Genomic DNA, 18471 nt, shown 5'->3' with positions numbered 1-18471 from the left:
TTTTTTTTTTTTTTTTTTTTTTTTTTTTTTTTTTTTTTTTTTTTTTTTTTTTTTTTTTGTAATTCTAGATTAAGCTAATATCACCTCTCTTCCTAAAAGGTGGATGGAGAAGAAACTCCTCAATACTCTCATTTGGGTCTCTAATAATCTCATTTGGGTCTCTATGGTGGTCTAACTGAAAGTCGAACGCCTCCAAAAGATAACTCTACATCAAGTGCACGAAGTCACATCTCTAAAAAAATATTATCAAGGTACTACCATACTCTATGCGCCCTTGGGTGTGCCCTCCACCTTCTGACAGAGGACACAACAAAACGGGTCAATAAACGAAGGCCACTTTCTCAAGAATCGATCTAGAGTGATAACTCGATCAAAGATAACCTATCAAATAAAAAACTTAACTTTCTTTGAAATCTTGATCTTCTAGAGAGTCGAGCACACAAAATCTCTAGCAGGGGAGGGGTCCAATTAACAACAAAAAAAATGCATATCCATCATCCCAGTCCTATAATCAGACTCCCTTATCATAGATAGAGAGTTGTGACATTCATCGTTCTTTTGTCATACAAGGAAAACAAGTCAAATGCCATTAAAGAGATGAAAACCCGGAATGCTGGCCACCACTTTTTTTTTTCCCAAAGAACGAAAAAAACAGTTAAGAATGGCCATAATCTTATAACTTCAGAATTCAAAACCCATAAAAAGGGGGAGCTAGTTGCCAAACTACATTCTTCCCCCAAAGGAAATTAACATTTTCTTCTAAATCTCGTGGCAAATTTTGGCCTGCATTGGGAAGAAAGGCATGTAATCCTCTCGTGGTCCACGAAATGATCTTGATTAAACAAGCTAATTCTTTAGATAGAAGTTAGCTTAATCTATTCAGGCCACCTATTACTAGGCCACCTATTACTAGGCCACAAGATTTCCATCGGTGTATCCTTGAATTAACACCATAAACAGCAATTATACAATCATCTCAAAATTTAGATAATCTTTCTTCGTAAAATATGAAGTTTTTTTTTTGTATGAAACAACTTTCATTGAGAGTGAATGAAAGACTACAAGGACATATAAAAAGATAATACCTCGAAAAGAAAGGGCTCCATTTGTGCAAGATAAAAGCTATAGAATAATTACAAAAGATCTTCGAAATCAAAGCCTAAAGAGAAACATGAAGACTCACGAGGGATCAATCATCCGAAGGATCCGTCTCCATACCTCTAAACCCTCTATTATTTCTCACCTCAAATATCTCACAAAATAGCACACTCTGACAAGCCTTAAAAACCGACCATTTTCATGAAAAGGCAGATGAAGGAGGAACTCCCCAATCCTATCGCTAGTATCCCTATGACGTGCGAGCATGAAACCAAAGTTTGGAAGAAGCAACTCCAAATGGATCTCACAATCTCATATCTCTAAAGAAAATGATCCAGGTCATCCTCCGCCTTCAGATAGAGAATGCAACAAAACAAGCCAACTAAAGAGTAAAACCTCCTTGAAAGTCAATCCAGAGTGTTAGCTCGTCCGTGTAAAAAATAACATAACCTTCTTTAGAATATTTTCCTCCGAAGAGTACAAAAGACATACTCACTAACGGGAGAAGGGTCCAATAGGCAACAAAAGAAGGATTTACGAGAAAAATCACTCAAAGAATGGACCAACCACTCGTTGTTATCAACAATATCTAAAACATTAGTATCTAGAACAATATAAGATAGAGATGACCATGGGGCGAGGCGGGGCGGGGAAGGGGAAGCCTTCCCCGCCTCCTATTTCGATCTCCATCTCCTATACCACTTTCCTCTATAGGCCTTTGTCTTTGTTGAGAATCTCCATAGCCATTTGGAGAGATGAGCAAGAATTTTGTTTCTAAGAGACCCTATCCCCAAACCACCGTTGCAAAGGGGGAGAGAGGTGATCTTCCACCTAACCAAATGGCTACCGGCCTTGTAATCACCATCACTCAAAAAACAATCTCTGGCCCACTCTCCATACTATTGATATTACCTAGCAGAGCTTTGAGGAGAGAAAAAAATAATAATACAGTGGCAGCCCATCATGCACGAAATGTATCAAGGTTAGGCATCCCCTGAAAGCAAGAAGCCTTTCCACTTGGCAATCTTTGCTTTGAACTTGTCAACTAACAATTCCCAAAAAAGAGAAGGAGCGATGGTTACCACCGAGTGAAAAACCAAGGTAATTTATGGGAAGATTATACACTCTGCAGCCCAACTCCACCGCCAAATCCATTATTTCCACCGTGCCTTGTAAAGGTGGAAGACCTCCACAGTGTATTATTTCCACCGTGCACCTGAGCTTATGGGGCTGAGATGTCAACGGGTGACCTCAAACGGAGACCATGCACACTATCAATTTAGTCAGATACAAGATTATCAACCTAAGATTTTATCACTACCTGTACTAATATTTTATGTCAACCCTATGAAATACCCATTACTTTTTTTTCAAGTTTCCTATTACACTATTTGCCAGCGGAACAGAAGACGATCGTATGATTACTGAAGAAACGCATTTCTTAATCTCATATTTGCTCGCAGATCAGAAGACGATCATATGATAACTATAGCAATTTTCAGGAGCAATCCGAAGGACAACAAGCAACCATGGAAACCAGACCAGATGAATAATGTCGAATCCATACTTCGGCTAAGAAAATAACAAAATGATATTCGCTTACAGAGAGAGGACGCAGCGAGTGACTTGTTGGCCTTTGTCGAGGCATTTCTCCGGGTTCGGATCCTTCCTTTTGCACTGGAGGTATGCCACATTCTCCGATCGACACATGTTCGCAATGTGCTTTGACGAGGACATTAGCACCGCCGATGTAGGAATTGGATCTCCAGCAGCATCTACTGCGCTCGCCATCTCTAATTCGATCAATTCCTAATTCCAAAAAAAAAAAAAAAACAACATAATAGAGATAATTTAGCGTGATATCATCGCGAACAACATAATAGAGATAATTTTGCATACAAATCATGGCATAAAAGTAAACTGACTCCTGATCAAACAACCGAATTGACCCTCGTTCCAACAAAAAAATTCTAAAGAAACAGAAGAAAAAAAGATCGTTTCTGAATTCGAAAATTTCAAACCTTTCAATCCACTGAGTCGGGTTCCGTAAACTAAGAGTGAGAATCTGAGAGAAATGCAGATCAGACCGAGTAAGGAGATAGCAGAGTATTAGGGTTAGAAATGCTAACTTACACGGGAACGACAGGAAGACAGAGTTGTAATTTGACTCTGATCAGAGGGCATTTATGTCTTTCATAATATATTCAGTTGCAAAATTATTTCGTTTTTTTTTATTCAATTTCAATAATTTCTCTATTTTTAAGTTCATGAGAGACATTCTATTTATTTATTTATTTCTGAAGGAAAATGTAATTACTTCTTTTTTCCCGGCGCTTGGATAATTAAATACATACTCTGCTTCTGCTTGCACTTCCGTTCTAGGGTTCTTCACAGCTTCTTCACAGCTTCTTCGAACTGTAGTAAGTCTCTTACTTTTTTCGATCTTTTCTATCTTCTAATCTCCTTTTTATCTTTCATACCATTGATTCCTGCTTCTTGTTTTATTGTTAAATTGCTGAATGAAACACAACTCCGCAATCTTTCGACCAAATTATGTGCTTTCTGGAGTCGTTTTCGTAGATTTGCAATTTCGATCTGTTTATTGAATGTTGAAGGTCGCTTCAGAAGTTGTTTTCAGTTTAAGTACGTTTACGTTCGTGTGGAAGAAATTCAATTACCAAGTGACTGTTTAGGAGAATGTTATCTTAGAAATGTATACTACGTAGCCTATGAATGTTGGTTTTCCTGCATCTGATGTTCTTGAATCAGATTTTGCCTTTTCGGATTTGCTTTTGAGGCTGAAATCATGAAACTGGTATAGTTAGGTTAAGGATATATTAACTTATTAGCCCAATTTTTTGAGACTAATAATGATTTACAAGGAACTCTTGTAGTGTCATTTCTCACTTGTTATGTTTTGTGAAACAAATTAATTCTTTGAATACGAACGTTTAGGAAAGTGTTGAAAGATATTTAAATCATTAGATATACTCTAACAGGACAGCTTATGCAGAAGATTTTGGGTCTAGGTCGTAGAGGATTGTTGGGAGAGGAGTCCTACATCGACTAATTAAGGGGTTGATCATGGGTTTATAAGTAAAGAATACATCACCATTGGTATGAGGCTGTTTGGAGAAACCAAAAGCAAAATCATGAGAGCTAATGTTCAGTGGACAATATCATGCCATTGTGGAGGTTCACGATTCCTAACATGGTATTAGAGTCATGCCCTTAACTTAGCTATATCAATAGAATCCTCAAATGTCGAATAAATAAGTCGTGAGCCTCGAAGGTGTAGTTAAAAGTGACTCAATTGTCTGAACAAAGGGTGTATTTTGTTCAAGGGCTCTAGAGAAGGAGTCGAGCCTCGATTAGGGGGAGATTGTTTTAGGGCTCCATAGGCCTCAGGGGAGGCTTTATGCTGTGTACTTTGTTCGAGGGAAGGATTGTTGAGAATTGTTGGGAGAGGAGTCCCACATCGGCTAATTAAGGGGTTGATCATGGGTTTATAAGTAAGGAATACATCTTCATTGGTATGAGGTCTTTTGGAGAAACCAAAAGCAAAGCCATGAGAGCTAATGTTCAAAGTGGACAATATCATACCATTGTGAAGGTTTCATACCATTGTGGAGATTCGTGATTCCTAACGGGGTCGTTGGACTAATTTGTGATACTTGTTCTATACTTTTGCCTCTCTCTCTCTCTCTCTCTCTCACACACACATCCAAAGTATTGGAAGTAGTCACTCTAATAGGTTCTCACGTTCCATCTGCTAAAAATGGATGGTTTCTTTGTTGTTTTTATGCTTGTAATTATCTTTCAAAGGAGTCTTTCGGATTGCTTTTGATTCAGAGACCAGTAGACTTCGTATAGGTGTACTAAGTTGTGATTCATGTGGCCACCGTAAATATTGGTAAAAGATTAAAGGTTAAAGTTATGAGTTTGTCCCGAAATTTCAATTTTGTGTTGATTTGACCATTAAACTTCAAAAATTATCTAACTCATTTGTTAATTACCCTGAAACTTTAAAAAGTGTTTAATAGGTTTTTATACTTTCAATTTTGTGTATGATAGGTTCTTTAATTATTCCATGTCTATTCAGGGGCATAGATACAATATACAATATTGAAAGCTTAGGGTTCCTTTAGACATAGAAATCAATTTTATATCTATTAAATCAATTAATTTTTAAAAATTTTTAATATGTTGAAGATTCGAGGAGACCTATTAAACATTTCTTGTGAGATCCCATGTTGGTTGGAGAGGGGAACGAAACATTCTTTATAAGGGTGTGGAAATCTTTTCTTAGTGGACTCATTTTAGAACCTTGAGGGGACGCTCAGAAGGGAAAGTCCAAAAAGGACAATATGTGTTAGCGGTAGGCTTGGGCTGTTACAAAAGGGATCAGAGCCAGACACCAGCGATGTGCCAGCGAGGAGCCTGAGCCTCGAAGGGGGGTGGACACGAGGTGGTGTGCCAGCAAGGATGCTAGGCCTCGAAGGGGGTGGACTGAGGGGTCCCATATTGATTAGAGAAAGGAACAAGTGCCAGCAAGGACACCGGACCTCGAAGGGGAGTGGATTGTGAGATCCCACATCAGTCGGGGAGGAGAACGGAACATTTTTTAAAACTGTGTGAAAACCTCTCTCTAACGCATTTTAAAACCTTGCGGGCTTGGGTTGTTACATTTTTATCAGCATGGTTTAATTGCAAATAGCTCTGCATCAACTTGTTTCCTTATATTCATTCTCTTCATGATAATTCTATATTATAGCACATCAAGAGCTAGCTTTCAAAATGACTTGATGGATTTTTTCCCCTCTTTTTGGTGTGTTTGTTAGGAAATGGGTGACAAGAAAAAGAAAGCTACAATGTTCATACGACTCGTATCAGCTGCTGGGACTGGATTCTTCTACGTCAAACGAAAGCCAACCAAAATAACAGAGAAGCTCGAGTTCCGAAAATACGATCCTCGGGTCAATCGACATGTCTTGTTTACAGAAGCGAAAATGAAGTGAAAGGAGGGAGGAAGTAAAGACCATCCTTGTAACTTGGACCTATTCTTCTTCCAAATGTTTAGACTCATGTTTCACATTGCTAGTCTCTCCTGTGGCTCATCAAAGCATGATTTTTGTGCATCAAATTCTATGGCTACGAATCGTTTGCCCCTTGATATCTTCTAGTCAGCTCTCTCTACTCATCTATTAAGCTTCTAGCAACTTAGACTCATCTGCTAAGGGTCTAGCAACTTAAATTTTTGACTCTTAATGGTTAATAAATTCCGAGTTTCATGTCTATTTATTCTCTAAATTTTTAAATGGGTCTAATATATTTTGAATTTTATGTCTAATAGTTCTTTAACAAATTTTAAGTGTTTCATATAAATTTAAATTTTACGTTGAATAGTCACAAATTTTAAAGTTTAGGAACTAAAATTATAGTTTAATTTTTAAATTAATATAAAAAATAATTGAAAATTTTGAATTATGTGGAGTAGAATATCAAACTAATTATATAGGTTAATTAATATTAGAAATAAATATACAATTTATTGAAATATTAATCTCTATAATAGATTTTTAGTTAAATAATTCATAAAAATTGAGTTTTAATTAAATATAGGAGGTCAAAATAAACGAAATTATTATTTTTTTTTAAATTTTTTCATGGATGAATAAAAATGACGTATTAATTTGATGGAGGGAGCAGCAACTGAATATATTATAATTTTCAAAGAATAAGATTACGGTTCTCTTTTGATTGAGATGGATGCTCCTTAATAGCCATAGAATTTTTAAAGAATTTCTAGTGCTCAACGTTCAAGTCAATTGTCATAAAATGTTTTTTTAATTATTTTTTCCTCTCTATAAAGTTATGTTAAAGGTGCCGCGTAGACTTCAAAAATGTTAGTTACACGATTTATTTAGGTTAGATTATTAAAAAAAAAAACTCGGGAACTGTTAAGCTGGTTTTGTTAAGAATGAGATAGAAAATAGAATTGAGAAGGTGTATTATTATTGATATTGATATCCTTTAAATAGGATACAAGCGAGTACAAATGAGAATATAAAATAATTAAATACTGAGAATAAAATAAAATATACTATAAATCAAATCATAAATGGAAGAATAATAAGATATAATATCTAAGATATATTCCATAAATAATATATCTCAACAGGTTTCAACTTATATCCCGAGTTTTAAAAAATTTCATTTTGACATTTCAAGTTTAAACTTTGTTTTCAAAACATTTGTGAGATCCCACGTCGGTCGGAAAGATGAACAAACATTCCTTATTAGTGTGTGGAAATCTCTCCCTATTAAACGCATTTTAAAACCGTGAGATTGACGATGATATATAACAGGGGAAAGCGGACAATATCTGCTAACAGTAAGTTTGAGCTGTTATAAATGATATTAGAGCTAGGAACCGAGTAGTGTGCCAATAAAGACACTAGTCCCCTAAAGGGGTGGATTATGAGATCTTGTATCGGTTGGAGAGAGGAACGAGCATTTCTTACAGGGGTATGGAAACCACTCCCTAACATATACGTTTTAAAATTGTGAGACTGACGATGATATGCAACAGGTTAAAATAGACAAGGTATAATAGTTAAGCGAACTTTATTCTACATAGGGAGACTAATTTAGCAACCAGGATCGTGAATCAACGAAAAAGTAAAATATTACCGAACTTTGAAGTTACCTCCCAAACCTAGATGACAATCCAACCACGGCTATGACTCTTAACCCCACCGTGCCTACAACTCTTTGCCTAAACCCATCTAGTTCTAGCAAAATAAAAAATATCTCTAAGCATTTAATTTTTTTTTTTTTAAATATCAGGATATCATTATTAATAACGTAAATTTTTAATTTTTTTAAAAAATAATATTTTTGAAACTTATCATATAAAAAGCTTATTTTAAAATTTTTTGAGTTTTTTTATATAAAAATTTACATTTATTTAGCAAAAATAATTTACAAAGGGATATCTTTATCCACATATCCATTTTATGATTTCCGTCCACGTGGACCAATAGGAAAAAGATCTGACATTTCAGAGTGGAGCAATGGCGCACTGCTTAAGAACAAAGAGACCGAATTCCGAAGCAGACACCCAGCGAATACGGCTTCAAGTTGTCCCCTTCACTGCCCATCCACTTTCAATTCTATCTTCCATTTCATCCCACGCTTCGCCTTTTCATTCGCCTTTTCATCTTTTTTTCGTTAAATTAATTGTTCCACTTTCACTCATCACTTCCTTTAGTGGCAAAAACAGTTCATTCAATTTCTTCTTCACTTACTCTCTGCAAGACACGTAGAAGATCAGTGCATTGCTTCTTAATTTTTCTTTTGCATTTCTCTCGGATTTCTTCACTAGGGTTTTGCTTGAAGCGATTGGAGTGGTTTGATTTTCCAGTTTTGGAGGTTTTTGAGCTCTAATGGCTCTCTGTACGCTAACGTTTCCTGCTCATGTCGGCCGAGTTGCAGCGAAAGAACACGATGGTTCTCGGTTCTTATCGGGGACGGATCTGGTCTTCCGCTTTCAGAAAAGAGTCAATCAGGTATTGTTTAGAAAAAGGGAATTGAAAATTCTGCCCACCAAGTGTTTGATGAAAATCCTAGTGAGAGAAAAGAATAATTTGTAGACTTCTTCAATTGAAAATTGGAAATTATGGCTTTTCTTCACCTTTTCCATTGGTCTTCCGTTTTCAGAAAAGAGTCAATCAGGTATTGTTTAGAAAAAGGAAACTGAAAAATTCTGCCCACCAGGTGTTTGATGAAAATCCTAGTGAGAAGAAAAGAATAATTTGTAGACTTTTTCAATTGAAAATTGGAAATTATGGCTTTTCTAAACCTTTTCCATTGATGTTGTTCTTTAAGAGAGTTACATCTAAAATGTTCCTCTCACTTTTTTATTTTGTTATTATTATTTGAATCTTGACCTTCTAGTTTGATTATTTTAAGTTTATAAACAAGATAAGTAAGTTTGAAAGATGTGGCGTGGGCGTTTGCTTTTTTGTTTTGATGCAGGTCAAGAAAAGGCCAGCTGGGATCTGTGCATCACTTTCAGAGACGGGGGAGTATCCTTCTCAGAGGCCACCAACTCCTATTTTGGACACAATAAACTATCCAATTCATATGAAAAATCTATCCATCAAGGTGAAAACTAAAAACCCAAATCACAAACATAAAATCAAGCTTTTCACTAATATGGTATTAGAGTAGATATGAACTTTTGGAAGCTTCTGGGTTTGAACTCTTGCTTGATAATTACTTATGTGGTCTTAGAACTAATTTTTTAAACTCTTGAGCCCCATCGGGAGGCCCGCACGATGGGCTATTAGCTCAATGATAGGGGCACCGCATGATGGGCTCAATGGTAGAGTGTGCCCCTGATAATTGCGTTGTTTGATACTCTTTGAAATGTTTGATTTCTTCTTGGGGTATCGTTGACTGGTAGCTTTGTCAACTAGCTGATGAATGCTAATTTTTTAACTCTGAAAACGTGTTTACCCTGTTCTAAACGTTTGATTTCTTCTTGGGGTATTGTTGATTTAGGAGCTTTATCAACTAGCTGATGAAGTAAGATCTGATGTGATCTTCAACGTTTCTAAAACTGGCGGTCACTTGGGTTCTAGCCTTGGCGTGGTGGAGCTCACGGTAGCTCTTCACTATGTCTTCAATGCCCCACAGGACAGGATTTTGTGGGACGTTGGTCATCAGGTGCCAATTCTTCTTGCACACTCTCTTGCTTGCTATGTTGGGAAATGTTTTTGTTTTAATATGCTTTGAATTGTGTGGCGATTGCAGTCGTATCCACATAAAATTCTTACTGGAAGGAGGGATAAGATGTCTACTATTAGACAGACAAACGGGTTGTCAGGTTTCACGAAGCGGTCGGAGAGTGAATTCGATTGCTTTGGCGCAGGACACAGCTCTACCACCATCTCAGCAGGCTTAGGTAATTTGCTTTTAAACTCCAACTGAGAGCTGAAAAAGTATGGTTTTGTGTGAAAGTGATAAGATCAGAACATAATCTGATCCACTGTGTGAGATCCACGTTGATGGGAGAGGAGAACGAAACATTTTTTATAAGAGTATGGAAACTTCTCTTTAGCAGACACGTTTTAAAATTTTGAGGGGAAGCCCAGAAGGGAAAACTTAAATAGGACAATATCTGCTAACAGTGGACCTGAGCTTTTACAAATGGTATCAGAGGCAGACACCGGACGGTGTGCCAGTGAGGACGCTGGCCACCAAGGGGGGATTGTGAGATCCCACATTGGTTGGAGAGAGGGGAACGAAGCATTCCTTATAAGTGTGTGGAAACCTCTCCATAGTAGACGCGTTTTAAAACTTTGAGGGGAAACTCGAAAAGAAAAACTCAAAGAGGACAAATATCTGCTAGCGGTGGGTTTCAACTGTTACAAATGGTATCAGAGGCAGACACCGGACGGTCTGCCAGTGAGAACGCTGGCCCCCAAAGAGGTTGGATTGTGAGATCACACATTGATCAAAGAGGGGAACAAAACATTCCTTATAAGTGTGTGGAAACCTCTCCATAGTAAATGCGTTTTAGAACCATGAGGGGAAGCCCAAAAGGAAAAGTTCAAAGAAGACAATATCTACTCACGGTAGGCTTGGGCTGTTACATACTATCTATCTGAGATTTTCATTTCCTTTTGCAATTTGGGAGTTGTGTTTTTTTTTTTTGGGCAAGTTTCAAAAAATTAAATCAAATCAAACAAAATCATAAAAAACTAAAAAAAGATTCTTTCTCAAACTCTTATTTTTCGAAACTTAACTAAGATTTCAAAATATTTATGATGACCGCTCACAAACATTGAACTTCACCAAGAAGTTTCTCAGCAACTTCTATGTTGTAACTCAACAGGAATGGCTGTGGGAAGGGATCTCAAGGGAAGAAAGAACAATGTAGTTGCAGTTATAGGTGATGGTGCCATGACTGCAGGGCAAGCTTATGAAGCCATGAACAATGCAGGCTACCTCGACTCCGACATGATTGTTATTCTTAATGACAACAAACAAGTCTCTTTACCGACTGCAACTCTCGACGGGCCGGTACCGCCCGTCGGAGCTTTGAGCAGTGCTCTCAGCAGGCTGCAGTCAAACAGGCCTCTCAGAGAATTGAGAGAGGTAGCCAAGGTAAGAAATAGCGAACGAAACCAAACCAAACCAAACCGAACGGAACCATCCCGCCTTGATCCTTCAATCTGAATGAGCTCGAGTTCACTTTTCCTTTTTTCCAACGTTGTTTCAGGGTGTCACGAAACAAATTGGTGGCCCAATGCATGAATTAGCAGCAAAAGTTGATGAATATGCTCGTGGGATGATCAGTGGTTCTGGCTCAACGTTGTTTGAAGAGCTTGGGCTCTATTATATCGGCCCTGTTGATGGTCATAACATGGATGATCTTGTTTCCATTCTCAAGGAAGTTAAGAGTACTAAAACCACCGGTCCAGTCCTCATCCATGTTGTCACTGAGAAAGGACGAGGCTATCCATATGCTGAAAAAGCTGCTGATAAGTACCATGGTAAGTAAAAGATTCAGGAACGATGATCATTGTTCCGTCGTTCGCATCGTTTCGGAAATTGGGTTACGACTTACAATTGTAGCTTTACAGGAGTCACAAAGTTCGATCCAGCAACTGGGAAACAGCAGAAATCGAAGGCTGCGACGCAGTCGTATACGACGTACTTCGCAGAAGCATTGATAGCAGAAGCTGAAAATGACAAAGATATTATTGCAATCCATGCTGCAATGGGAGGAGGCACAGGTTTAAATCTCTTCCAAAGACGTTTTCCCACAAGATGCTTTGATGTTGGTATTGCTGAACAGCATGCTGTTACATTTGCTGCTGGTCTAGCCTGTGAAGGCCTTAAACCGTTCTGTGCGATCTATTCGTCGTTCATGCAACGAGCGTACGACCAGGCAAGCATTGGCTTTCTGTCTATCTTTGATACTCCATTAGCATGGGGTTGCTAATAAGTTTGTTTGTGTTTGAATTGCAGGTTGTTCATGATGTTGATTTGCAAAAGTTGCCTGTTAGATTTGCAATGGATAGAGCAGGCTTGGTTGGAGCCGATGGCCCGACTCATTGTGGTTCGTTCGATGTTACATTTATGGCCTGCCTGCCTAACATGGTGGTGATGGCCCCGTCGGATGAGGCCGAGCTCTTTAACATGGTCGCTACAGCTGCAGCCATAGATGACCGACCTAGTTGTTTGCGGTATCCACGAGGTAATGGTATTGGCGTCGAGCTGCCACCAGGGAATAAAGGCATTCCTATTGAGGTACTTTTCACAAAATCTTAAGGTTGTTGCCTGTGTGATATCCCAAATCGGTTGGAGAGGGGAACGAAACATTTTTTATAAGAGTGTGAAAACCTCTTCTTAGTAGATACATTTTAAAACCTTGAGGGGAAGCCCAGAAGGTATAGTCTGAAAAAGACAATATCTGCTAGCAGTGGGCTTAGGCTGTTATAAATGGTATCAGAGCTAGACATCGGGCGGTGTGCTAGCAAGGTCATTGGGCCCCCAAGGAGGGGGGGGGTGGATTGTGAGTTCCCACGTCGGTTGGAGAGGGGAACAAAACATTCCTTATAAGGGTGTGAAAGCCTCTTTCTAGCAGATGAGTTTTAAAACCTTGTGGAGAAATCCAAAAAGGACACTATCTGCTAGCAATGGGCTTGAACTTGAGCTGATGTACAACCTTTTATCATGCTAGCAATCTAAAAAAACAATTCTTTAACAGGTTGGGAAAGGAAGGATTTTACTAGAAGGGGAAAGAGTGGCTCTGTTGGGCTACGGAACAGCAGTTCAAAACTGTTTGGCTGCTGCATCGATGCTCGAACGCCATGGCTTACAAATAACCGTAGCAGACGGACGTTTCTGCAAGCCACTCGACCGAGCCCTTATCCGAAATCTCGCTAAATCGCACGAGATTTTAATCACAGTGGAAGAAGGATCCATAGGGGGATTCGGCTCTCATGTCATCCAGTTCCTGGCACTCGATGGCCTCCTTGATGGCACCTTGAAGGTACAAGTCTCGTACAAACCATGTCAAATCTCTGCTTTAAGATATTGTTATGAAGTTCACTAATCTAGCCACTCCATATAACTAACACTTGCAGTGGAGACCACTAGTCCTCCCCGACCGATACATCGACCACGGATCACCAGCCGATCAACTGGCTGAAGCAGGCCTTACTCCATCTCATATTGCTGCTACCGTATTCAATATGCTTGGACAAACCAGGGAAGCTCTTGAGATCATGTCATAGAAGAGAACTTTACGATGAGTCGTGGCGCTCCCACTTCGATGTAATGTACAAATCCGAAAATCACATATCTAGTTCGGTCATATTTACATATATGTTTAACTATACATTATCAGTCTAGGCTATATAAACAAATACTTCTTATACAAGGCTAGAAGGCTTATGCTTCAATGCAAGATTCTTAACTTTCCTGCTGACCGACCCCGACCCCGTCCGACCCTGACCCCTTACCATTCTTAGGATTCAACGCCCATATTTTATCAAAACTTTCGGTATTATGTCTAGATAACAAAACTATACTATCCTCTATCGCCAGTTTTGAAGGAGTTGACTTTGCGAATAACGTCGACGTATGCTCGAGTTTCGAGTCACGTTTGAGAGAAATGTTTTAAAAAACGTGAGCAAGGAAATACGTTGAAAACTATTTGAAAGAAAGCAACGTTACAAGCTAAAAACGAATAGACAACAACGGTTTTGATAATATATAACCGGAAAAGGAAAAAGTTATTCTCTCTACATAATGCAACAAGCATTTGGATTCTCATCGCTGAACAAAACGAGTAACTGAGCACTCTCCTTGCAACAGTTGAACATCATCAACTGATTGCTATTATTCGGGTCCGATCGTTCGGGATCCTTGGCAACAGCTGCTTCTTTCGCCGTTGCGCCCTTCTCGACCACCAGCTCAACCGGTTTCCTCGTCTTCTTTCGTAGTTTCTTCATAACTTTTTGAGGATCAAACTTGCCCATCACTACAACCTTGTGCTTTCCCATGTCTGTCATGAACTTCTCCACCCCTTCAACGTTATCATGAATCACCATAATTATCAAACAAAACAAATGGAAATTAAAATTATTAAAAAAAACACTTTTGTTTATGTTAAATTACTATACTTCGTTCAAAATTACATATTTAACCTCTAAATTTTTAAATATTTTACAAACGGTAGTTCTAATAGACATAAAAATAAATATTTAGAGTTTTATTTATCACTTTTTTTTAATTAAATTACAAATTTAGTCTCTAAATTCAGGAGATTTTGCTTATTTAGTTCATAAACTTTCAAAATTATATGTTTAGTAATATTCAAACATTTTAAAATTTAAAGATTTAATAGATACAAAAATAAATGTTCAGAGTTTCACTGATCACTTATTTTTAATTAAATTGTAAATTTAGTCCGTAAATTTTGAAGTTTGTTTCTATTTAGTCCATAAACTTTCAAAATTATACCTTCTTGAATTTTCAAATATTTAAAAATTAATAAATTTACTCACACAAATAAATGTTTTTCTTAAAACATAAAATTCAAATTTGAATCAAACTTATAAAAAATTTAATTTTTCTATAGAAAAAATAATTAATTAATTTTTATTTGGAAGAGATTTTACCTTTGAATTTGGAAATGGCTTTGGCCACCGTTCTTTCGCACGCTTTACAATGCATTGAGACCTTGAACTCTACAGTTAATGGCTAAATTCAAGAAGAACCCACATTAACGAAAAACGACGTCGTTTGTAGAAAGGAAGAAGGATAGAACTGGAACGACTTACTTTGATTTCCTCTGTTTTCTTCTTCTTCTCCATCGAGTTTCAAAGAAAAACAACAACAATTGTTCCACCAATAATAAATAATAAATAATAAATAATAAATAATAAATAAATAATAAAAAACAATAATTTATAATGGTCGTTGAAGGTAACAAGTAATGGCGGCGATTCAGACCAAATTTAAAACGCCCCATCGACATAACACATTTTTCCCCATTCTGAAAAGCCGCATGTTTTAACCGCCCAATTTAAGGTTAATTAGGCTTATTAATTTGGGATTAGTGATAATACAATTGAAATTAGGTTAAAAATTAACAATTACTTTTCTAAATAATGTTAATTTTCAACATTTTGGAGGCAAAAATTAAATACTTTATAAATTTATCAAAAATCAATTTAATATTATAAACCAAAATATTTGAAAATTTTCAAACAAAAATAGGGCGGTTCAAAAAACTCAAACTCGAATAACCCGATGTACTTTTTCGATCGTCTAATGTCTCCGCACCAATCACTGTCAGAGTAACCAACTGACTTGTAATCTTCTGTTCTTTGACGTAGCGTAGGACTCGCTTCAACGTCTTCCAATGTGAATAAATTGGCTCTTCCATGAACCGGCTTATTATGCCGACACTTAATGAAAGATCTGGCCTTGTGCATGTAATATAGCGAAGGCTTCCCACTCTTCGGTATCTATTTGCATCTACTCGTTCTTCTTCATCGTACTTTGAGAGCTTTGCACCTGGTTTCATTGGTGTTGATACCGGGTTGCAATTTTTCATCTTGTACTTCCTCAAAATTTCGTTTACATATTAGCTGTTTCTCCTTGTTTAAAACTTTGGATTCAAATAAATTAAAAAAATGTATAGATTAAATTGTTTTATAGAATTTTTTAAAATTAGATTAGATTGTATTCCACATATATATATATATAATAATTTATTTAATTTTATAATTATTTTTTATTATTTATTCCTCCCCTCCTCTTAAAAATAATTTTAAACTTGAAAAAAAAATTGATTAAATAAGTAGTGCACCCATAAATTAAATTTATTATTTAATAAAAATTATTTAGACTCAAAATTTTATAAATTAAATAATTGGATTGAGTTTAAATTTTTTTAAAAAAGAAATGTAGTTAATTACCTATTAATATAAAAATAGAAATTTATTAAATAGAAAATTAAATATTGTTAGGCTAATTGACATTTTTTTTTTCTTCGAGACACAAAATAAAAAATTGACGAATATATTTAAAATATTTTAACGTTCAGCGATTTATTTGGCAAAAATTAAACCTAAATTAAAATTTGGTATAAAAAAATATAAAATCACAGTTAAATATCTTCTTACCAAAAAAAATGCTTACGTGGCATAATATCAATAACATATATTTCTTAAATATCGGCTGGCATGAAAGTCAAAAAGCAACGAAATATCTAGTTACCATTAATATGAACTTTTTAAATAACACAAAAAAATTTAAAATTTCCAATTAATAGACAAACTTGAAAATTATATTTTATATGGTCAACACAGAGAATTTCTTGATGACAATAAATTAGAAATTCAAAGAATTTGACCTTACTTTACCGACCAACCATCCCAATGCCAAATCTTTTTCTAATTAATAATAATAAAATAAAACCACTTATGTGACCTCTCCACATATATATATATATATATTAAATATTCTCATCCACACGTTATTAAACTAAAAAAAATCGTGTTAATTTTTTCATTCGTTCATTCTCTATCGAGATATTGAATTTATTTATTATTATTATTATTATATATTCACGTGTTCAATATCAACTTAAAGAGTGAATTGATATTTCTATTATATTATAAAAATAATAAAAGAATAAACAAAATATCACCAATTTTAACTTAATATTTTTAAACGAGTCATATATATATATATAGTTAAAATATCATCCATAGCCTAATATGGTTAAGCCGAACCATTGTATGAGTGACTATATTTATGTTAAGAAAATGATTTAAGATTTTAGGAATAAATTTAGGAAAATGATTTAGATAGTTTAGTAGAGAGGTTAGAAATTTTAGGAATTGATTACTATCCGTATAAATACCCCTCCACCCTACTTAGTTTATAATCACAAGAAATCTCAAGCAATACAAACTATAGTTTCTGCTGAGTGTTCTGTAAATCTCTTCTCGATTTGTCTTAATAAAGTGTGTGAGTGCTTCCCATGTAAAGTTGTGTTAAACATATATATTAATGAATTTCTAGTCAACTTTCCTTCAGATTGCTATAGAATTCATGCAACAGACGGCTCAATGAATGGAACATCTTAGTAGCTAGACGAGAAGAAAGCAAAAGTAATTCTCGTAATTGCAAGTGATATGATCGAAAAAGCCTAACTGTGAAAATGAAGTTGCAAGAGAGCAATACAAATCTCGTGCTACTAGACGAAGCGAGAGCCTCGTACCCAATTCCCAAAACCATCTCTTCTTTTGAAAATATATATATATATATATATATATATAGTCTCAATATTAAATTTGAGTTGTCAATATTGGAGTATTTTTCAGTTAAATTTTCAATTAATTATATATTTGTAACGCCCGCTCATCGCCAACGCGATTAACAGGAGTTACTATCGACAATATTAAGAGACTCTGATACCCAATCATAAAATTAAAAATATTTCTGAAAACATCCAGTAAAGTATTTCTATAAAAGAAAAACAGTACTTTACAAAAAACTTAAAACGACTAAGGTAAATTCTTGACAACGGAAACATAATTACAGAACAGACCCAGACATGGATTTCCAGTAGCCTCTAGCCCGCTGGTCTCGTCCTCGGCTGACCTGCAGCATCTACATCTGGAAAGAAAAGTTATAATAATTCTGATGAGTAATTAGATTACTCAGTAAGTAGCTAGTTTATCATTCACAGGTTCATAACTAATCTTTCCAGGTGTTTTTACGTTTTATTCATCACTGACTCCTAGTTCTCTTACTAGGGTCATCTGTTCGTTAATGAGGTATCTCAGCTACCTCCAGCTAGGTTACTGACTCTCTCTCGATATGCTTATCTAGAATTTTCGGACTCGTATGTAAGACTCGCTCTCGGTCAAATACGGCCCGTCTACTAATTGCTCTGGCGGCCTGTTTATCTCATATACCAACGGTCAGGAGTACTCATGCTCCCTGACTTAGCACACAGCGCGTTGGCCAGGAACTCCGCGGGAATTAGTAGACTATCATACTCAGTAAATAAGCCATAGCTCAACCACCAATAAGCATATCTAGAATTATAACCTTTCCATTAACATGCATAACAGACTCACAGTTACTGCATGCTTCCATACATATATTATGATCAACACGTAGAACATTCTGAAAATCATTTATATCACGCTTACAACACAGGCAAGCAGTCACAATATACGATAACACTAAATATCATCAAAGTTCATCATAACTTATTAAGCTCTTAATCAGGTAAACAACATACTCACATGTTGTAAAACAAGTTAA

The 18471-nt window shown here is 36.2% G+C and overlaps 3 protein-coding genes and 1 long non-coding RNA gene across 4 annotated transcripts in view; 3 read left to right on the top strand and 1 right to left on the bottom strand.

Annotated features, from left to right (window-relative positions):
- Positions 1 to 3252, bottom strand: part of LOC111459990 (NADH dehydrogenase [ubiquinone] 1 alpha subcomplex subunit 8-B-like) — a 6123-nt gene extending 2871 nt beyond the window's left edge. The window contains exons 1-2 of the mRNA XM_023103069.1: positions 3120 to 3252; positions 2702 to 2907 (exon numbers count right to left, since the gene is read on the bottom strand). Of these exons, the coding sequence (XP_022958837.1) occupies positions 2702 to 2889 (188 nt within the window). The 5' untranslated portion in view covers positions 2890 to 2907; positions 3120 to 3252. The remainder of the gene's footprint in view (positions 1 to 2701; positions 2908 to 3119) is intronic.
- The window catches only part of LOC111459992, a 15759-nt gene extending 8083 nt beyond the window's left edge, over positions 1 to 7676 (top strand). Inside the window, exon 3 of the long non-coding RNA XR_002713362.1 lies at positions 7380 to 7676. This is a non-coding gene — a long non-coding RNA (uncharacterized LOC111459992). The remainder of the gene's footprint in view (positions 1 to 7379) is intronic.
- On the top strand, positions 3406 to 6280 carry LOC111459991 (50S ribosomal protein L33-like). The gene is made up of 2 exons (XM_023103071.1): positions 3406 to 3521; positions 5940 to 6280. The coding sequence occupies exon 2, from the start codon at positions 5943 to 5945 to the stop codon at positions 6114 to 6116; it is 174 nt and encodes a 57-aa protein (XP_022958839.1). The 5' UTR covers positions 3406 to 3521; positions 5940 to 5942; the 3' UTR covers positions 6117 to 6280.
- A 553-nt stretch (positions 7677 to 8229) lies between the features above and the next one.
- Positions 8230 to 13606, top strand: LOC111459988 (probable 1-deoxy-D-xylulose-5-phosphate synthase, chloroplastic). The gene is made up of 10 exons (XM_023103067.1): positions 8230 to 8669; positions 9139 to 9267; positions 9667 to 9831; positions 9919 to 10069; positions 11003 to 11274; positions 11390 to 11663; positions 11754 to 12061; positions 12142 to 12423; positions 12884 to 13168; positions 13263 to 13606. Exons 1-10 carry the CDS (start codon positions 8547 to 8549, stop codon positions 13410 to 13412), a joined length of 2139 nt encoding a protein of 712 aa, XP_022958835.1. The 5' UTR covers positions 8230 to 8546; the 3' UTR covers positions 13413 to 13606.
- The last annotated feature ends 4865 nt before the right edge of the window (positions 13607 to 18471 follow it).

This window comes from Cucurbita moschata, unplaced genomic scaffold (assembly GCF_002738365.1).
Source record: "Cucurbita moschata cultivar Rifu unplaced genomic scaffold, Cmos_1.0 Cmo_Scf00023, whole genome shotgun sequence".
NCBI classification, from domain to species: domain Eukaryota; kingdom Viridiplantae; phylum Streptophyta; class Magnoliopsida; order Cucurbitales; family Cucurbitaceae; genus Cucurbita; species Cucurbita moschata.
The sequence above is the reverse complement of the archived record's forward strand: the minus strand, read 5'-3'. Positions and strand labels throughout refer to the sequence as shown.

Bases quoted from the DNA above. Each gene is read 5' to 3' on its own strand.
- LOC111459988 (XM_023103067.1), top strand. From the start codon at position 8,547: ATGGCTCTCTGTACGCTAACGTTTCCTGCTCATGTCGGCCGAGTTGCA. The intron at 9,268-9,666 runs GTGAAAACTAAA...TTGTTGATTTAG, and splicing joins TGAAAAATCTATCCATCAAG to GAGCTTTATCAACTAGCTGA. The intron at 12,062-12,141 runs GCAAGCATTGGC...TTTGAATTGCAG, and splicing joins TGCAACGAGCGTACGACCAG to GTTGTTCATGATGTTGATTT.
- LOC111459991 (XM_023103071.1), top strand. From the start codon at position 5,943: ATGGGTGACAAGAAAAAGAAAGCTACAATGTTCATACGACTCGTATCA.